The sequence below is a fragment of the Chenopodium album genome, chromosome 5, assembly GCF_948465745.1.
Source record: "Chenopodium album chromosome 5, dcCheAlbu1.1, whole genome shotgun sequence".
Classification (NCBI taxonomy): domain Eukaryota; kingdom Viridiplantae; phylum Streptophyta; class Magnoliopsida; order Caryophyllales; family Amaranthaceae; genus Chenopodium; species Chenopodium album.
Window position 1 is genome coordinate 33,413,394 of NC_137838.1, and position 21,366 is coordinate 33,434,759.

The 21,366-nt window shown below is 36.8% G+C and overlaps 1 protein-coding gene and 1 long non-coding RNA gene across 2 annotated transcripts; both read right to left on the bottom strand.

Annotated features, from left to right (window-relative positions):
• Positions 1-776, bottom strand: LOC145630662 (uncharacterized). The gene is made up of 3 exons (XR_014112162.1): positions 660-776; positions 502-563; positions 1-418 (listed from the first exon to the last, which is right to left on the bottom strand). It is a non-coding gene; the product is annotated as an uncharacterized LOC145630662 (long non-coding RNA).
• A 15,438-nt stretch (positions 777-16,214) lies between these two features.
• Positions 16,215-20,432, bottom strand: LOC145632806 (uncharacterized). Its single transcript, XM_081685140.1, has 4 exons — positions 20,323-20,432; positions 18,882-19,048; positions 18,528-18,733; positions 16,215-17,669 (listed from the first exon to the last, which is right to left on the bottom strand). Exons 1-4 carry the CDS (start codon positions 20,430-20,432, stop codon positions 16,215-16,217), a joined length of 1,938 nt encoding a protein of 645 aa, XP_081541266.1.
• Between the last annotated feature and the right edge of the window lie 934 nt (positions 20,433-21,366).

Sequence of the window (21,366 nt, forward strand, 5' to 3'; positions counted from 1 at the left end):
GTAAGTAGTGGAGTCTTTGATCCTGGGCAGATAGTGACCTGTTAGCTTTATGGTTTGTAATTTAGCTTCTAAAACCAACCTTACTCCCATATCATCTCAATTCCATCTATACCTAACACTTATACCATCATACATTGAGAGATAATACTCACAAATTTGCTAAAAACAATTAGCTACAATAGGGTCAGAACCTGAATTCTTTTAATATCAAGCACCAAAACAAAAATGAACATAGATAACTCTCTATTTACTAATTAAACTATTATCAAACAGAGCAAAGTGAATTCCAAAAATTCACATTTTCAACCTAATTTTGAAAAAAAAAAAAAAAAATTACAGCGACTAACCTGACTTACCTCAACGGAAAATGGAGGAGGGACGTAGAGAAGAGGAACACGGCGAGGCGGCGACGGTAGCCCTGCGAAGAGGTTCGATTGTGACCCAAATTTAGGGTTTTCGCCCAAATTAATTAAATAAAAAAAAACAAAATGCATGACTTACCTGAATACCGGCGTCGGAAAACGAGGAGGGACGAGCAGGAGGGGAAGCCGGCGACGGTGGTCCTGCTTAGGGGTAGATTTCGACCCATTGTAAGGGTTACACAATTAAGTAACGAAATTAAAAAAAAAAAAAAGAGAGAGAAAATTAAGAAAACCAACCTCGTGCAGTGTCTCCAGCCGGAGAATGCTCGTCGGAGGGTAGAACGAGTGGAGAATGCTCGTCGCTAGAGAATTCTCTTCGTTGTTTCTCTCTTTCCCCTTCTCTGCTTCTTCTTTCCCCTTCCCCTTGAAAATGAAATACGACCAAACCAATTAAATTTTAATTTTTTTTAAAAAAAATTACGACCGCTTCTAAGACAGTCAAACCGGTTGTAATTATTTTTTTAAAAAAAAAATTAAATCACACATTTTCAACGACCGGCACAACGGTCACAAAAAAATAAAAAACGGCCGCAAACAAATAATTTTACAACAGCCTTCTAAACGGTCGTAATTAATATGAATTGCAACCGTTTTTATAACAGTCGCAATAAATCGGTCGTAAAATCACCGAATTTTAGTAGTGCTATGGCTCATGGCCGTCGAAATTTTCTATGGCTTAAACCGTCGGAAAATTAATATTTCTCATGGCTTTTGAGCCATAGGAAATTTCCTATGGTAATGAAACTATCGAAAATCATTCACATTTTCTATGGCTTAAAGACATTGGAAATTTCCTCTGGCTAAATACTATTGGAAAATTCTTGTAATTCCAATAGCTTGGACTTGGGCCACAACCTGCTCTTGCACTTGAGACTCGACTCGGGACTTAATCTCGGCCTCCGTTTCAGTTCGCAGGTTTTGCACCCTCTGTGCAAATTGTTCCTGCATCTAAGTGACAATGGATGGTGTGTACGACAATTACCATATTAGAAGAGGGAAATGAAAAACATTAACGAAATATTTATATCATCTTAAGCTTTATTATATAAATATATATGTATGTATATATATACATATATAAGAACTAAACTAAATACACATACAATAATATTAGTAACATATAAAAATTAAACTACTTTATATTGAAACATATTTAAACTACACTAGCATACATAGCAATAACATATATAAACTAAACAAAATACTAACATATAATGAAACTAAACAAACTACTAACATATAATTAAAACTAAACTAACTTTTATAAACTAAACTAGCATATATAGTCACTAACATGTAATAGAAGTAACATAAACTAAACTTTTTTTGAACGAGATTTGATACTAATAACTAACTGTAGACACATAAAAATATCTCCCCAAAACCAAACCCGATGATGAACAACCTTTTACCGCCATTATCGGTCGGGTTGAGTATTTAATCTTGGAGTGCTTGAATTCATATTTCCATTGAATAAACCAATCCAAATTCTAGCCCATTTCCCCAAACCATAACTTATTTTCCTCTTTTCGTGCCTTTAAACCCAAAATAATTCATTTCGTGTCCTTTAAAATCATTCATTTCGTGTCCTATTTATAAAACGTATAATCCAGTTTATTTTAGTGCATTATCTTGGTTCAATGATTAAATAGTTGGATGGGGATTTAAAAGAGCTTTCCAACGATATTATAAGCCCAAATCCGAGTTATAACGAATAAGTTATGGCCGAAATATTAAACTGAGCCCAAACCGAACCTAAGCCCACCTTACCTACGACCCAATGATCATGTGGAGGGTCCAAATGATTTAATCCAATTCCTAAACCAATAAGGATTAATTAGAAGCTTCTATAAGTTTCTAAAAGATCCTAATTATCCTTTTTGAAAAGATAAGATTAAATAGTTTGAAATTGAATAAAACTCCTTTTTTTGAAAGTCCTAATTCTATTCGAATCGAAAGACGTTCAAAGATAGACGGATAATATTTTCGTGCCTCACAGTTTTTATCAAAATATTAGATGGTTGGATATCCCTTGAAATTATCTTTCCAATGATATATTATAATATCAATTCCGAGCTATAACGGAAAAGATATGAATAAAATGTCAAACTCTATCCAAAACTGACACCGTCTCACTATTTCGGCCATATCTTTTATTCTATAAAATATTTAAATCTGATTCTAATTGGGTTTGAAAGTAGACTTCAAGAGCTTTCCAACAATATCTTATTTATCTTATTCCGATTTCTGGATCAAAAGATATGGTAAAAACAAAAATTGTAAAAACTGCTGTCTATCGCAAGAGTTTTAATCCGATTCGAACTCGATCTTTTCTTGATTCATCGACCCTCTTTTTCCCTATAAATAGAGGTCATATCACCCATTTTTCAATGATCAACAAGCTTGATCATCAAATAATTCTCTTCTCCCTCTTTAGCCTAAACACTAGCCTCCCCATTCTTTCACTATTTCTTCCTTTAAGCACTCCAAGGAGTCCATACAATACCTGAAGTTCTATACTTTAACCAAGGCGTGATAGGTAGAATTAACTGAGCCTTTGGACCAAAAAAACTCTAATTTTAATTTAATTTAATTTTCATTTGATTTATATTTTTTTATTGAAGTTACTAACAGTTTATTCATGATTTAGCAATTCAAGTAAATGCGGAAAGTGAGTAGTTAATCATTTGATTACTCTTATTTTTATTCTTGTTGCTAGCATCATGATTAGGTTATTTTATATTTAATTTGACTAACGATATTATGGTTAAATTGCTTCCAATATTAATGTTTATTCTATTATTATTTTTATGATCACCATATTGCATGTTTAAAGGGAATATGTAATTGAAAATCACGCCTAATAAGATAATTTGGACAACCGGCTTAGGTTCCTTTTTAATCTTGTTGTTAATCAAGTGATCGCGATATTTTAGAATTATGTGTTGCATTAATATTCAACCAATTTAGCTTAATAATAGTTTGGAGCAAATTGAATATTTTGTTTGTTTGCCTTTGAGATCGCAGGAATCACTTTTCACTATAAGAATCGAGTAGAGGCCAATACGGGCGAATGTGACTCCATGACTCACTTCGTACCATCATCCCTGATCCTCCTTTCGTGGTTCCAAACCATATGGAGTTAGTAATCTCATGGATTATGAATGGGGTGTAACCTTCACGGGTCAATCGTTGTTGCCTTCGTTATCCCTTTATCGTGGTTGCCTTTTATGATCCGTGAACGGTTTACAAGTTCCTTAAAAACTTGTTGGCGGCTCCCTACTTTCCTTGTCCCTAATCGTATATGTCAATTCCCACTTCCTATGAGTGCCAATCATATTCACACATGCTTTAACGTAGGCGCACTTCGATCGACGCCTACAATTTGGCGACTCCACTGGGGAGGATTCTTGGTTATTTATCGATTTGAGTGATCGGTATTTAATTAAGATGAGTGGATGAGACTTGAAATATTCTTGAATTGTATTCCTGCGATTTAATTGGCATTGTCACATATGCATATATTTTTTTTAGGTTACCTATTTTGCCACAATAGTACGTGTTCTACGTATGTGGCTAGCCCGGGGGATTTATGCTCTATCAACCCGAAAACGCTCATGGCAATAAGGGTTCATCTGAGTTTTTAAATCCACCCAAACCATGGAGTCGAGTTCGATTTCATCACGAACTCGCGGAGCCGCCCGTTGGCATACACCCTCAAGGGAGGCTGCCTTGCTAACGCGTCCAAACTCTTAACCATGGTACCCTTTGACACCCAAAAGCTTGACCATAGTCGAACATAGAACTTGACTTTAGGTTGCGAACTTCATTGCATCATGCGTGACTATATGCTTATGTGTGCATTTTTTTTATTGAACTTTTTTTAATTTTTTTTTCGCTTATCAAACCCCTTTTTTTTATTATTAGAGTCGAGCCATAGATTTTTTTTTTTTAATTTTTGAGTCACCCGGATTTTTATTCCCGTATACTGCACAAGTGTCAACTTGTTTTGGTCATAGCTGGAGTTCTAGAAAGAGTTACATGTCGTGCCACCTATGGATCTGTAGACCCGGATTTTATCTTTCATTTGGAGCTGGTTTCGTCCTAATCAGAGTCACAAATCAAAAGAAATAACCGATATACTACAGCCTGTCCAGTTTAGGTGTCTTTTTAGCGTTACCTTTTTTTTTTTTTTAAAAAAAAATAATAAAAAATTCGTGTCAAGCTAGTCTTTGCCAAGTCCTTTAATCCTTGTCAACTCATATAACATAGGATTATAGATTTTTATTTTTATTTATTTATTTATTTATTTTATACCCATGAGTCATAACTCTTCTAGATTCCTAGTCCTCTTCCTAGTTTCTTGTGATCGATTTTTGTGCTAACCTTAACATGTGTTCTTTGTCTTTAATTGTGGTTGATCTTATTCATGACTAACGATTGAAAATGGACCGTTTTCACCTAGTAAATAGCATAAACATTAAAACTGGACAAAATTAATCAAGTTAGTTTGTCTTTTAGTCTTCCATGCTATTTAGTCATTGGGTCTTTTGTTTTTCACAACGTCCACATGTCTAGCCATGCGATCATACCACGAGTCTTAATAAACTCACCTAATCTCACATGTTGACTCATTGCACACACTTTGTCTTCGAGTAATGCACTATATTGTTTATGATCGTATACTAGGACCATGCATGCATCGCTTTCCGTCGTAATAGGAATGAGTGGAGTATTTCCCATCAGTTTTCAAAATTGTTTCATACACTCTTCCTTTCCAATTCGAGTATTGAGTGAATGCATTAAGTGAGTTCATCCTTACACAGTACTTGAGTCTAAAATCACTAGGCAATAGTTGGAAGAATAAGGGGAACATTACTCCTTCCTTCTTTCCTTCCAATCAAAGCATCAACAACAACAAACTTTTTTCCTCACCAGGCGGCAAGAAGTTACTCATAAACAGCCATGAAGATAAAGCACAATGCAAGCTTCTCACCAAGATTTCATGTTTTCTTCTTATTTTGTTTCAAACCCTTCCCCCTAAATGTCTAGCATAGGTTCTCCTTATCCTTGTGTCTATGTGTCACATTTCTTACCTTCTTCATAAATGAGCATCTCTTTCTTATATTCGATCACGTAATTAGCAAAAATAAAAAAAATTGCCGAACTAAACACAAGGTACACCAATGACTTGAGGCAGCTTTAGAACCCTGTCATTCCCTATTAACCATTTAATCACATATCCATTTCTTCGTCAACCACTTTGAGCCTCGTCGAACGATTGACCTTATTTATTCATCCCACATTCACTTAACCCTAGGATGGGAAGGTGTGCAATTTGTGTAACAATCAGAAAGTAAGTTCAAATTAAAAAAAAGGAAAAGAATAAGTAAATAAAAAAAAAAACAATGTCTAAAGGCAAGTGTTCCAATGTCTCCGATATGAACATGTCTCAAATTGCGTCTCTCATCGAGTGCTTGGTACCGTGCCTGAGAAACATGAATGCTAAGTGAGTGATGGACCGCATGATCTGAGATTGCCTACATTGATTCACAAGAATGAAAAAAAAAACAAATGAAAAATAAAGCTTGCAAAGTCTAATACATAATTGCATATCTTGGGGGCTTTTCTCGGGTCTTGAGCCTTTTACCCCTTTCTTCTTTAAACCTTCAGCTTAACCACATTACAACCCTTGAAAGACCTCTTTGAGGTGTACACACACTTGTGCAAAGTTCGGTTAGAGCTACGTTCGGCCTGATTCCTAACGGATACGTAGGCAACCTCACATCGAGGTGCGGCCACATTCATATTCATATCCATGCATGATCGAGTCAAAGAATATCCAATGCTTACCCCTACTCATTTAGAGCTAGACTTGGGGGCTTGAACCCACATCATTTAGCCTACCTAGCCTAAAGAGTCATCATCTTTGACTCTTCTCACATATATTTCCATCACCTTAACCCTTGCAGCCAGCCTTAGTATCACATTCACACATAGGGATGGCAACGGGTCGGATCTGGACCGGGTCCGGATGGACCCGGATCCAGATCCGTTTTTGTATATAGGATCCAGATCCGACCCAGATCCGTCGGGTCTAGAAAATGAAGACCCGGATCCCGGTCCAAAACGGGTCCAATATATTTTGCCTAATTTTTTGCAATAAATGTAATGTTCGGGTCAAAAAATTTATTTCTAACTTACGTTGTTGATTATTAAGTTCAACCCCAAATTAACCAACTTATACACTCATATTTTGAATTAAAATTATAAATAACAAAAATATATGATGTTACATATAAGCTAGTGAAAAAACAACGATGATGTATATAATATGAGCATCCAAAATTCATCTCTTGAAAGGGTTAATCTTTATCATTACTAACATTATCAACATTTTTAATAAAGAAAAAACAATTTTAGTTTTTTTTTTTAATAGGAAAAATAAAAAAACGGGTCCACAGATCTGGATCCGGGTCTAGGGTCCAGACCCAGATCCAGATCCTTTTTTGTCAGCAGGACCTGGATCCGACTCGGATCCGTCGGGTCCAAAATTTTAAGACCCAGATCCATGAAAAACGGATCTGGATCCACGGATCCGGGTCGGGTCCAGATCCATTGCCATCCCTATTCACACACTTCACTCTCACATCCATATCCATATCAATCATCTTTCCCTTTAAGAGCCCTTTATCATGAAATCTTGTTTCAACACTGTGCATGTTTCATCATATTTAAAAACAACATTCATTAGAAGAAACATTGTATACTTGCTTAGCTTCTTGACCTGAGCAATGTTCATTGTTTCACGCATCGCATAATATGTTAAGCAACATTTATATATCAATGATTTTTAATCATATAAAGCATATTGTGCTTAGCTCATTGACCTAAGCAACGTTCATTATGCAATAATCAGTTCATCTATATACGTGCTTAGCTTCTAGACCTAAGTGACGTTCAAGATCGTTTCTTTACACCATATATGATGCTTAGCTCCATGACCTAAGTTAATTCATCTATCGTGTCACATGATGTAATTGTCCTTAGCCTCCTGGCCTAAGAACATTCATCATGCATACATTATTTTCAAGACATGCAATTCAATCCATACGATTCATTTCGTCTTGCTTAAGGAGGAAGTTCAAAACTTCTTCCCTTTTTCATTATTTTCTTTTGGGGAAGTTCAAAAACTTTTTCAAAATTTTTATCGAGGGAAGTTCGAAAACAAAACTTCATTTTTACGTCTTTCTTTTCCGGGAGAAAGTCAGTACCTTCCACTCGTCTCATGACAAAAATTGACGGAAAATTTTTGCTTTTGCATCTTTGTTTGCTTGTGTCTGCACACACACATATACACACACACACTTAGAAGTTACACACATGTCATGTCACATCAAGTCAAACTTGGTCAAGTCAATGGTCAAGTCAATCACAATATATACGAGTCCATTGGCAAATTTATTTTTGAAGGTCTTATCTACAGCCCACGTTCGGGGACAAGCGAACCAACTACAACCCACGTCTGGGGACAAGCGGACCATATACAGCCCACGTCCGGGGATAAGCAGACCATCTAAAGCCCACGCCCGGGGACAAGCGGACCATCTACAGCCCACGTCCGGGGACAAGCGGACCATCTACAGCCCACGTTCGGGGACAAGCGAACCATTTACAGCCCACGTTCGGGGACAAGCGAACCAACTACAGCCTACGTTTGGGGACAAGCGGACCATCTTCAGCCCACGTTCGGGGACAATCGAACCACCATCATTTCATGACGCAAGGTTCTCGATACACAGAGACTTGCAATCTCATCATCTGTCGACTTTCCTCAAGCATGGAAAGTATTATCTGGTGGATTTCTTCAAGCATAGAAAACCGCCAAATTCCTTTGTCGGCTTTCCTCAAGCATGTAAAGCATTATCGGTGGATTTCTTCAAGCATAGAAAAACGCCAAAATCATATGTCGGCTTTCCTCAAGCATGGAAAGTGTCATCCGGTAGGTTTCTTCAGGCTTAGAAAGCTACCAAACTCATTTGTCGACTTTCCTCAAGCATGGAAAGCATTTCAACAAACGTCATCCGGTGGATTCCTTCAAGCATAGGAAAATACCAAACTCATTTGTCACCGATACACTAGTGTCAGATAAGCGTTCTATCCCTTTACTCTTTTATATGTGGAATTAATATTTTTTTGCAGGTATCGACGTATACAGAGTGATTTAGGATCGCAGAACGTCTTAAATCATTCTCCGTCCCTATCGACTACTTTGATTATTCATTTTCGAAACTGACGTTTCTACAAACTCAGTCAAAGTGGGGGCTTCTGTAGACACCTAAAAATGTCTCCCCAAAACCAAACCCGATGATGAACAACCTTTTACCGGCATTATCGGTCGGGTTGAGTATTTAATCTTGGAGTGCTTAAATCCATATTTCCATTTCATAAACCAATCCAACTTCTAGCCCATTTCCCCAAACCATAACTTATTTTCCTCTTTTCGTGCCTTTAAACCCAAAATAATTCATTTCGTGTCCTTTTTATAAAACATTTAATCCAGTTTATTTTAGTCCATTATCTGGGTTCAATGATTGAGTAGTTGGATGGGGCTTTAAAAGAGCTTTCCAACTATATATTATAAGCCCAAATCCGAGTTATAACGAATAAGTGATGGCCAAAATATTAAACTGAGCCCAAACCGAACCTAAGCCCACCTTACCTACGACCCAATGATCATGTGGAGGGTCCAAATGATTTAATCCAATTCCTAAACCAATAAGGATTAATTAGAAGCTTCTATAAGTTTCTAAAAGATCCTAATTATCCTTTTTGAAAAGATAAGATTAAATAGTTTGAAATTGAATAAAACTCCTTTTTTTGAAAGTCCTAATTCTATTCGAATCGAAAGACGTTCAAAGATAGACGGATAATATTTTCGTGCCTCACAGTTTTTATCAAAATCTTATATGGTTGGATATCCCTTGAAATTATCTTTCCAATGATATATTATAATATCAATTCCGAGCTATAACGGAAAAGATATGAATAAAATGTCAAACTCTATCCAAAACTGACACCGTCTCACTATTTCGGCCATATCTTTTATTCTATAAAATATTTAAATCTGATTCTAATGGGGTTATAAAGTAGACTTCAAGAGCTTTCCAAAGATATCTTATTTATCTTATTCCAATTTCTGGATGAAAAGATATGATAAAAACAAAAACTGTAAAAACTGCTGTCTATCGCAAGATTTTTAATCCGATTCGAACTCGATCTTTTCTTGATTCTTCGACCCTCTTTTTTCCCTATAAATAGAGGTCATATCACCCCTTTTTCAATGATCAACAATCTTGATCATAAAATAATTCTCTTCTCCCTTTTTAGCCTAAACACTAGCCTCCCCATTCTTTCACTATTTCTTCCTTTAAGCACTCCAAGGAGTCCATACAATACCTGAAGTTCTATACTTTAACCAAGGAGTGATATGTAGAATTAACTGAGGGTTTGGACCAAATCAACTCTAATTTTAATTTAATTTAATTTTAATTTGATTTATATTTTTTATTGAAGTTACAAACAGTTTATTCATGATGTAGCAATTCAAGTAAATGGGGAAAGTGAGTAGTTAATCATTTGATTACTCTTATTTTTATTCTTGTTGCTAGCATCATTAGGTTATTTTATATTTAATTTGACTAACGATATTATGGTTAAATTGCTTCCAATATTAATGTTTATTCTATTATTATTTTTATGATCACCATATTGCATGTTTAAAGGGAATATGTAATTGAAAATCACGCCTAATAAGATAATTTGGACAACCGGCTTAGGTTCCTTTTTGATCTTGTTGTTAATCAAGTGATCACAATATTTTATAATTATGTGTTGCATTAATATTCAACCAATTTAGCTTAATAATAGTATGGAGAAAATTGAATATTTTGTTTGTATGTCTTTGAGATCGCAGGAATCACTTTTCACTATAAGAATCGAGTAGAGGCCAATACGGGCGAATGTGACTCCATGACTCACTTCGTACCATCATCCCCGATCCTCCTTTCATGGTTCCGAACCATATGGAGTTAGTAATCTCATGGATTATGAATGGGGTGTAACCTTCACGGGTCAATCGTTGTTGCCTTCGTTGTCCCTTTATCGTGGTTGCCTTTTATGATCCGTGAACGGTTTACAAGTTCCTTAAAAACTTGTTGGCGGCTCCCTACTTTCCTTGTCCCTAATCGTATATGTCAATTCCCACTTCCTATGAGTGCCAAGCATATTCACACATGCTTTTACGTAGGTGCACTTCGAGCGACGCCTACACTAACATATATATAACAATAAGGGCATTGGAAAAACTAGCGACTAACCTTTGAATTTGAACTCTTTTTTATGGAGCAAACAAACTAAATCTACAACACCTACAAATGATTGAATAAAAAAATTAAAATAAATAAAACTTAGAGTTTATGGTCAATTAATTGAAACTAAATTAAAAAAAAAAAATAGGTGGAAGGCATACCTGCTAGTTGTTGGGTGGTCTGACTTGTTGGGTGGCTGGCGGTGGGTGGTCTGTGGCGGTGGATTTAGGCAGCTGAGCAATTGAGGCCTTGAGGGTTAGGGTTAGCAATGTAGGATCAAAAATGAAAAAAAAAAACACAACCATTACCGAGTGGTTGGTGACCGACGCACGAAGGACGACTAGAAGAGGACGTAGGGTGGTCGGCGGTGGGTAGTTTGAGGCGATTGATCTACGTGGATGAGCAATAGAGGGTTAGGTTAGCAATGTAGGATCTAAAACAAAAAAAAGAACCATTACTTGGTGGTCGGAGGCCAACGCATGAAGGACGGCTAGAAGAAGGCTGGAGGGTGGTCGACGGAGGGTGAGCAGCGGTGGAAGATGAGCTTCTCTCTCCTTCTCCTTCTTTCTCCTTCTCCTTCTCCCTCCTTCTCTCTCGACAAAATAAGGAAATGAGACCTGATTTTTTTTAATTAAACATGTTTCCGATGGCTTTTCTTATGGATTCAAGCTACCCCGTATATAAATCTGATGGAATTTCCATCTGGTATAAGCGATCGAAAATTTCCTATAGCTAAATAACCATCGGAATTTTTTTTTTCAGAGTTTTAATTTCAAAATTTTAATTTTCGGAAATCTCCTATGGCTAAAACCATCAAAAAATTTTAGAACCATCGGAAAATTACAAGGGTTTTTTACACCCTCAGATTTTTTAAATTTTCCGATGGTTGATATAGGCCATCTGAAAATACCTATTTTCTTATCGTGACTTTTGAATGAATACATATGAGCATATTTATTGACTTATAGTACATACACTCAAATGGTTTTTTTTTTTTTTTTTTTTAATTTTTCCTTGAAAGAAAAGTTCTATCAGATGATAAGGTTAAAATAAAGATATTTTCTAAAGATAAGTTTTTCGAAAATATATATTTTTGTTAAGAATAAATCTGTCAATTATGATAAGATATAGTTAATACTAATTTAGATTATTCAAAACTTATCTCTTTAGTTAAAATACTTTCTTATCATTTTAAACAAACCTATCTTTTCTAAAAGAAAATTTTGAGAAACTTTATATTTTTATAAAGTAAAGTCGAATTCTTAAAAAATATGCACCTTCTAAGTGAAGATATATATCATGAAAACTGACTTTATTTAAAGACATGCAAATTTAAGTTCCTATCAAGCTCTAAACTCTAACAGTCTCTAAGATCCTAATAGGTAAGTAAATCTAATTTCATTGACTGTCTAGTATTCCAATTTGGTTCCATAAAGTTGTTCCAAATAGAATTTCATGCCCAACATACTTACATGAATTCTAGAAAAATATACTTCTATTTCTCTGTATAGTTGTTTTCATGAAGATCTTGTTCTAGAACCTTGTATTCTTGATGTATTATGGAACTTAGGGCAATGTACCACTTTTGGAACAGTAGGCCAAGCTCCTAGAATTTTCTGTAACACTTGTTTGTTTTTTGCTGGAACTCGCATACCAAGTTCCTTTCTAGAACTTGCTGTCACTGACACTCTTGTAAGGAAGATTTCCACCGTGTAGTTGTTAAGGAACACCTTATGAACCTATTAGGGAACATGCTCTTGCTCTCGTGGGAAAACCTGCTGAAAGTTCCTTCTAGGTCTCGTTGGAGAATACCTTCAAGTTCCTTTGTGGTTTGTTTCTCATAGGAGACTTAATTACTTTAGGTTTATTCATTCTCTCTTATTCCTCTTGAAGTCTTCTATGTTCTAAACTTCTAACCCTTTGACTTCACCTAATTAAGTAAGTACATGTCTTCACATAAACAGTTAAGGAAATTCTTTATGGTGGCCGGGTAGGGTGGTCGTGGGTTGGGAGCTAATTTTTTGTTTACTTTTATTACTACCTCCGTTTCACATAATGTGCAAAAAACTCCCTTTCACATCCCCAAGACAAAATTTGTGAAGCAAAGATTAGTAAAAAAAAAGGGTCATGTGATGAATTGAATTAGAGAGAAAGTAACACCACCCACCCACCTTGTAACCCACCCTCTCACCAGTCACCACCACTAAGCAGCCTGCACAACCACACAAACCCCACCCAACCAACTCGCACCACCACCAATCAACTCACACCACCACCCAAAACTCACCCAATCAACTCGCACCACCACCTAACGAACTCACCTAACCAACTCGCACAACCAGCTGACCACCTTACCACCTCCAACAAATCGAAACCCCAACTAACTCACACGACCATCACCGACTAGCCGTCCACCAACAAACCCATCCAACGAATCGAATCAACCACCTTACCACCTTCAACAAACCGAAACCCCAACAAAATACCTCTAATTTAGATCTAAAACCCCAAAAAACCACCACCAAAGAAACAAATTTGAATCCCACCTCACCACGACAAAGATCTAAAACCCCACCTTACAACTAACAAGATCCAAAATCTTACCTCAAATTGGTTAAAAAAACCCATCCAATTTCAAAATCCGGCGAATTTTGAAAAGGGGAAAAGAGTAGACTACGACGACTTTGAAAAGCGACAAAGAGGGGCAGTGGTGGCGGCGGAGAACTGGCGAGTAGGTGTGCGAGTTGTTCTGAGCGGTGTTGGTGGTGCGGTAGTTGTGTGAGAAGAAAGAGAATAGTGAATAGGGCTGCCTGGTGGTGATTGAGAGGGAGGAGAGAGAAAAAAATTGGTGATGTTGGTGGTGGATGTGGTTATGAGAGAGGAGAGAGAATGAGGGTTAGGGTTTTAATTATGGATAAATTAAATTGGATTATGAGGTTAATATGTTGTTTATTGAAGTTAAGTAAAATTTAGTAAGGGAATAAATGTAAAATAAAAAAAATTTTGCTATTTTAGGAAAGTTTGTTTTTGTTGCACATAATGTGAAGTTTCCGTAAATGGAAATTGTTGCAGATAATGCGAATCGGAGGTAGTATGTTAAAATATAGCTTAATTAATTTTTAAACTAAAAACATTAGGTTAACAATTTTAATTATAAAAGTTAGCCATAAAACCAAAAAAAGGAAACTGTACTATACTTAATTTTGCAAAACCATAGTGCCATATGAGAGAGTTAGAAAAAATTGTGTCTTCCAAGTAGAAAAATTAAAACATGAAGGCCACCATGTAGAATTTCCCAAACATTTAAGAAAACATTATAGAAAAGTTTATTTGTCTTAAACAAACTTCACGTGAGAGAACTAATTAAACTTAAAGCCACATATATAAACCTACACATACACGACTCATGTATACATAGGATTAGGGGTGTTCAAATCTGGGTACCCTGGGTTTTCGGGTACCCGAAAACCCGGGTACCCAAAGTTTCGGGTAGTTGTGAATTCGTCCCATGTCCCGACCCGAATATCTCGGGTACCCGGGTTCCGGGTACCCAAATTATTCGGATCGGGATATAGGGTACCCGGATTTCTTTTTTTTATACTTGTATTAATTTTAGGTATTTATACTTGCTGTAATTTAATTTTTTTTTTTTTAGGTAAACACAAATTATAACCATTGATTTCCCAATCACAAGCATATCATCATCAAAAATAACAAAAACAAAATATAGAATCCAAAATTATGCTTACAATTTGTGGGAAAAATGTAGAACAAAGATCCATGGAATTACTTAAAGATTGAATCGCAAAAAATTAACAAATAAAAGGGGTTGACAAAATTTAATGAAATTGGAAAATAAGGAAGAGAAAAAGAATTAGATCTGTTGGAGAAGCTTCGACGACAACGCATACGCTCCCTGATGAAGACATTCTCTCTCCTCTCTTCTTCTCTTTCTGTATTTTTGAATTAAGGAACTCGACCTTGAGATTATATTGTTGAAGTGCGAACGCAGAGTAAGTGAGTAACACAATATTATTAATGTTTCCATCAGTCTCCCTTTATATTTGCAGATTCTAATTTTTTCACATCAGTTGGGTGCCATGGATATGCCTTTTTCTATAGTTTTTAATTTTTAATAATTATAATTCAAGGAAGAAGGAAGGCAGGAAAGGAATGAGAGAGATGCAAGAAGAGATAGAAAGGAGGCAGGGAATGAGGATGCAAGAAGAGAGAGAGAGGGGAGGCAGGGAATGAAAGAGGCGCTTGAAAGAACCCTAACTAGGGTGGGCTGGGCTTAGTTTGAGGGAGGGTTTTTTTTAAAAAAAAAAAAAAAAAGATATCGGGTAATTGGGTACCCGAGTATTAAAAACTGCGGCCCATGTCCCGACCCGGATTGCATGCTATTTTCCCGGGTCGGGTACCCGTCCCGAAAAAACAACTTTTTTTCCCAAATTTCCCATCGGGTATTTATCGGATCATCGGAAAATCGGGTCGGGACAATCGGGCCGGGTTTTTTTGAACACCCCTACGTAGGATACACATAGTACCTTCATGTGTTCCTTAGTCATCATCAAGTTTATCAAGCATTGCTCATCATTGTTCTTGTTTCTTCTATTATCGCTCATCATTGTTCTTGTTTCTTCTATTAATTATCATATATTGCTCAAGTTCCTTCTATACACTCTTGTCAAAGTTTAGGTTCCTTGTATTTTGTTCCAAGCATAACTTGTCATTTCTATGCACAACTTAACAAACATGTTAGATAGATAATCATCATTAGTTTGCAATCATCAAAACCTAATTACTTAACAACAAGACAAAATAAGGTATCATCCCAAAACTATATGGCAATAATAGGTTTAGTCCCTTAGCCTTGTAAAGTGTTTAACTCTCTCTTATTTTCTCGATGTGGAACATTTACATGTGTTATTTGGAAAATTTACACTTCAACGCCTCTCTTGTAGTAGTTTGTCTCACCTAACGAAGGGCGAGATGACTAGCTAGTTGTTGGTTTTCGGTGACATGTGATTCTCAACTTATTGCTTTCAATGAAGCCTAGTAGATATTCTTTGAGTTTAAATGGAAATGCATGATAAATAAATACAGTAGGTAGCGAACTTGGTAGCCTCAAGTATACAGCCATTCATATATATTAAGTGTAAAAGTGCAAAAATATATAGAAGACAGACTTGGGTCCAACGCGAAGAAGGCTTAGGCGAAACATCATTTTAAGAAATTGTGTTTGTACTTTGTAGCATTATCAGAGTAGGTGTTAGAACAACATGGTAGAAAATATATGCAACTGGTGATAATGTTGCACTAGCGAATCAATGTGTATTTGGCACCGGAGATAAATGGTGCAATCAAGTGCGTGTTTCTGCTTTTTTTTTTTTTTTTTGACAAAGGATAAAAGGACAGAAAACTAAAACAAATTGCTGATAAAGCGAATGAAATTGATGGCAGCCTCTCCTGCAATCTGGTGCGCCCTGTGAACACGTTCCCTATCTGCTTTGTAAACACTATAGTGTTGGAAAGTTGAACCTAACTGTTGAATCTGTTGCATGAGCCATAAATACCGGATGTCTCCTCGACCATCGCCGCGCAGAAGAGTGACCAGATTATAAGAATCTGTAAACAGAAGCAACGAGTGAATGTCTGCATTTGAAGCCCATTGCAAGGCATAGCAACAGGCTAAGGCTTCCGAGTGAAGAGAAGAGGAGCACAACCCAAAATTACTCCCACCAACAATCCTTTCATCCAGAAGATCTGAATTGTCGAGACACCATCCCATTCCTGCTTGCTGTGTGTCTTTGAACCATGAACCATCAACCTGAATCTTAACTAAAGACGAGTTTGTGTGGTTTTCCCCTAAGTGGGCTACATGAAACCCAGGCGGGGGCAAACCAGGGAGATTAGTAGAAGTGGGGGAAAGCTCCCTATCTGTGTCATCGTCCATATAGATAGTATGGGAATGTAGGATATTCAGTAGTTGCAGGCCAATTGGAATTGTGACAGGTGTGTCGGGATTGAAAACCCTGTTATTCCTAGATAACCAAAGACCCCATAGAGTACCTACAAAGGTACTAATATTGGGGCTCAAAATCCCCTCCTGACTAATGAAAAGTCGGATATAATCCTGGATCCAATCTGAGAGAGAAAGGTGTCCATGTAATTCTGAATGGATGCCTAAGGCACCATCCCTCCATGCTGTTCTTGCAATAGTGCAATCCCTAAACAGATGGTTGAAATCTTCAAGCTGTGTATTGCAGTGATCACAAGACACATCCTGTATGGGAACCCCCCTTTGACGAAGCTCACTTTTCACCGCTAACCCGTTATGGAAAAGCTTCCATAAGAATAGTTTCCACTTTGGTTGTAACTGCAGTGCCCAAAGAATTTTCCAAAAAGGACTCACTGAATGAGGAGCAAGCGGTTGAATGAGCATTGCGTAACCTGTTTTAACCGTGTAATTCCCCGAAGTAGTACGCGCCCAAAAGCGGAAGTCCTCCTTCTGCAAATCAGGGGCTTCCATGGCAAGGATGGAGGAAACATCCGCTGGTTGAAAACACTGTTGTACTTTGTCCACATCCCAAGTGAGAGTTTGAGGATGAATGAAGAAATTAACTGTCCAATCCTTCGCAGTGGCTTGAGGAATCCCTGATTGGAAGATTGGCGTTGTACCGTTTACCCAATTCGAGCTCCCAGCAAGAATGGAATGTCCATTGCCGGCCTTCCAATTACACCCCGTTGACAAAAGATCTTCCGCGTGTCGCAGCCCTCGAAGGCCGTAAGACTGGCGACCCGAGAAGCGATTACCCAGATTTGGAAATGGAGAAAAGAAGCGAGCACGGGCTGTGTAAACTTTGGAAATGAGCAGCTGAGGGTGGTTAACAATTCGCTAAACTTGCTTCATAAGAAGAGCTTTATTTAGAGTAGCAATACATCGAATTCCTAACCCACCCATACCTCGAGGGAGATGCATTTTCCCTTTCCCCACCCAATGCATACCTTGATTTCCGGAGTGTGACCAAAAAAATTTCAACAATAAGCTATCAATCTTCCTAGTGATTGAGACTGGGATTTCAAAGCAAGAGAGGAGATGAGAAGCCATGGCCACCAGGATCGAGTTAATGAAAATTAACTTTTGTGATTGAGAAAGTCTGACAGCATTGAGCAACGTAATGCGAGCAACAATTTTGTCGATGAGAAATTGGAAGCAGTCTTTCTTCTTTCCCATGAAATCAATGGGGGACCCTAGATGATGGTCAAACCCTAGAACGGGTTTCATACGGAACATTGCCTTAAATTCATCCTAAGCCGGCGTAGTGGTGTTAGGACTGAATTTAATGAGAGACTTGTTGAGATTAAGTTGCTGACCACAAATCTTTGTAAAGCGCTGAATAATGTCGATAATATTCGAACAAGAAGAAGCTGAAGCTCTGAAGAAAACCATAGCATCGTCGGCAAAGAAAAGATGGGAAATAATAGGACTTGACCTAGAGATTTTTATTCCCTGAAACATTTGCAAATCCTGACCCAAGTGTAGCATTCTGGAAAAAATATCCATGCAGAATAGAAAGAGGTATGAGGATAACGGATCCCCTTGACGGAGGCCACAATTAGGCTTAAAAGCCTCAGAAGTATTACCATTGATGAGAGATTTGTAGGAGACTGTAGAAATGCACTAGTGAATCATTTGGATCCATCTTGCTGGGAAGCCATAGGCTTTAAGCACCTGTAAAAGGAAACTCCAATGAACTCTGTCATAGGCTTTACTCATATCGATCTTGAGCGCAGCAAGCCAGTTAGTACCAGTCTTGGAGGAATTGATTTTCTCCATCAGTTCATGGGACATTAGAATATTATCCGAAATAACCCTCCCTTGGACAAAGGCATGTTGAGAATCAGAGATGAGAAAAGGCAAATATGGATGGATTCTGGCTACCAAGCATTTGGAAGCACATTTATAGATTGTATTACAAAGGCATAGGCCGAAGGTGGGTTACCTCCGTGGGAGAAGCAATTTTCGGGATCATAACTAAGAGTGATTGATTCCATTCCTTTAGTAGGAACCCCGTATGAAAAAAACTCTGGACAGCTGCAACCACTGAGTCACCAACCGTATGCCAATGAACTTTGAAAAATTCAGTCGTAACTCCATCTGGACCTGCGGACTTACAATTTCCCAAATCAAACATTGCGTTTTGCACCTCAATCGCGTCAAAAGGTCGTTGAAGATTACTGATTTGCGAAGATCTAAGAGAAGGAATATGTAGTTCCTGGAGGACAGTATCAATTTCGGGATCGTACAGAGGAATGTCATCACATCTGAAAGTCTCCTTTAGCGAGTGGACGACGATGTTTTGGACCTCCTGATGACCATGCCTCAGTAGGCCTTGGTCATCAACCAAGGAAGAAACTTGATCTGAACGAGTTTCCAATTTCCATTGTTGAAGAGATTGGATGATTTGTATTAAAATGGATTGTAGCTAGTATGTTTCAAATTAAGATTTTGAAGTTACATACATTCATCTTTATCAATTGGTTTTGTGATCGAACCTTATCGTGCTTGTATTATTTGATTGCTATACTCTAACCAACCATTAAAGTTTAATTTACTTTTCATTTTCACTAAGCTAGTTGTATTAATTTTCAATTGGTGCTCACCACTTTGACACTTACAAACTTATTAGTTATTACTACCTTTATTTCGTATTACTTGCAACTTTGAGCTATTAGTTGTGAGATATAACATATTTTAAAGTTGCAAATAATATGAAACAGAGATAATATATAACTATAATGACTATAATAATAACAATAACTAAAAGAGAATATATTATAGAATTCATCTTTGTATATTTATAATTTTTTAAGGGCTTCTCAAATCATTAAAACAATGTAACCGATAAATTTAATTTTGACGATACTCCTTGTAAGGGAGTAATAAAAATAAAACTTACAAAAAATATAATGGGTTAGAGGTGATGTTAAGGAAAATAAAAAATTTGACAAATGAAACAAGTGAAAAAAATATAAAAAAAGAAACATATGAAAAACTAATTTAGCCTCATAATAACAAGAAAATTAGTTATTAATCTAATAGGAAAAATTGATTCTAATAATCCCACCTTTAGTTGGTTCGCTGTTAATAATCCCACCTTTCGATTATTATCTAATAATCCCACCTTTGGGGTGTGTTCTCTTTTAATGGTGCCTAACCTGTTGGTAACCGATATAATAAGTTAACATGCCATGTGGCACTTTGTAATTCGCCGAAATATATTTTTCATTTTTTAAGGAAATTTTGCGAACAACTACCTATTAAATGACGCGTTTTGGAAACAAATACCTTTTTTTTTTTTTTTTGAAACAACTAACATAAAAACTAAAAAAAGTTTGAGTAGCACTACCTTGAGCACTATTCCGACAAGAATCTTTGACTGTGGGGCCCACCACTTACAATTTCCCTCCTAAAATCCCACTTGAATTGACGCATCTACCCCTAATTTAATTTCTCCCCCAACTACCTATCTTCCTCATCATTTATTTCCCGCCTAACTCCATTGTTCATTTCCTTCATGTACTCATCTCTGAAATTCAGAGAATATTCCCTCAGTTGACTCTCTCTCTCTTCCATTTTCATTCACCCTCTCTCTCTCTTACGATTGTGGTCCAAATTTAGGTGGAAAGGTTCTGCCTTTTCGTACTCTTTGATGCATTTTTGGGTAAAAAGAGAAGTCGATGCCTTTAATGGAGCAATTGGAGATGGCGACGGCTAAAAAACGACAAAAAGTGGTCAAGACGAGGTACATTTCTGTAATTTATGGGAAGTCTTTGCCTTTTTTCATTGAAAACTGAAAACCCTAATTTTTTAATTGGGAATTGTTTAAACCCTATGTTATAAACTAAGCTAATTAACATTTAATTTAGTCATTGGAGTACTAATTAAGCAAAAGTGAGTATGAGACAAATCAGTTGATTTTTATATTGTTAATTTATAATATGATTTGTGCTTGATGTTTTGTTTGCTGTGACAATTATGCTCTGGCAAAATGTGTTGTTCTGCATGTGTATGCTAATCTGTGATTGTTTGAATGCTAATTAGATTAATTAATTGTAGGACTGCTCCTGAATATGTTGACATGAATATATGGGTTGGTGGGAAGTTTGAATCTAATAAGAAAAAGACTGAATACATAGGTGGTGGAATGTTTATGAAAATAAGTTGTTACTTGTCTCAAATGAGTGTCAGTAGTGTTAGAAGAGCAGTAATACAGGCTTATGACTTAATTATGAAGAGAGTTCCCATGAACTTCAGTGTTTAGTTTAGGATGCATGGTAAGAACTTGACAAATGGTAGGAGGAAGGTGGAGACAGAGGAGGACTTAGTGGAGTTGGTAAAGTCAAGAGATTTGAATGATAGAGTGATTATATGGGCCTTATATGAACCAGGAGAACCAGCTGCTAGGTCCAATACAGTGAGGTCCAAAAACCCAACATATTTTCCACCTAGACTAATAGGCCAAACAAACATACCCAGCATTGATAACACCAAAAAATCACCACCAAAA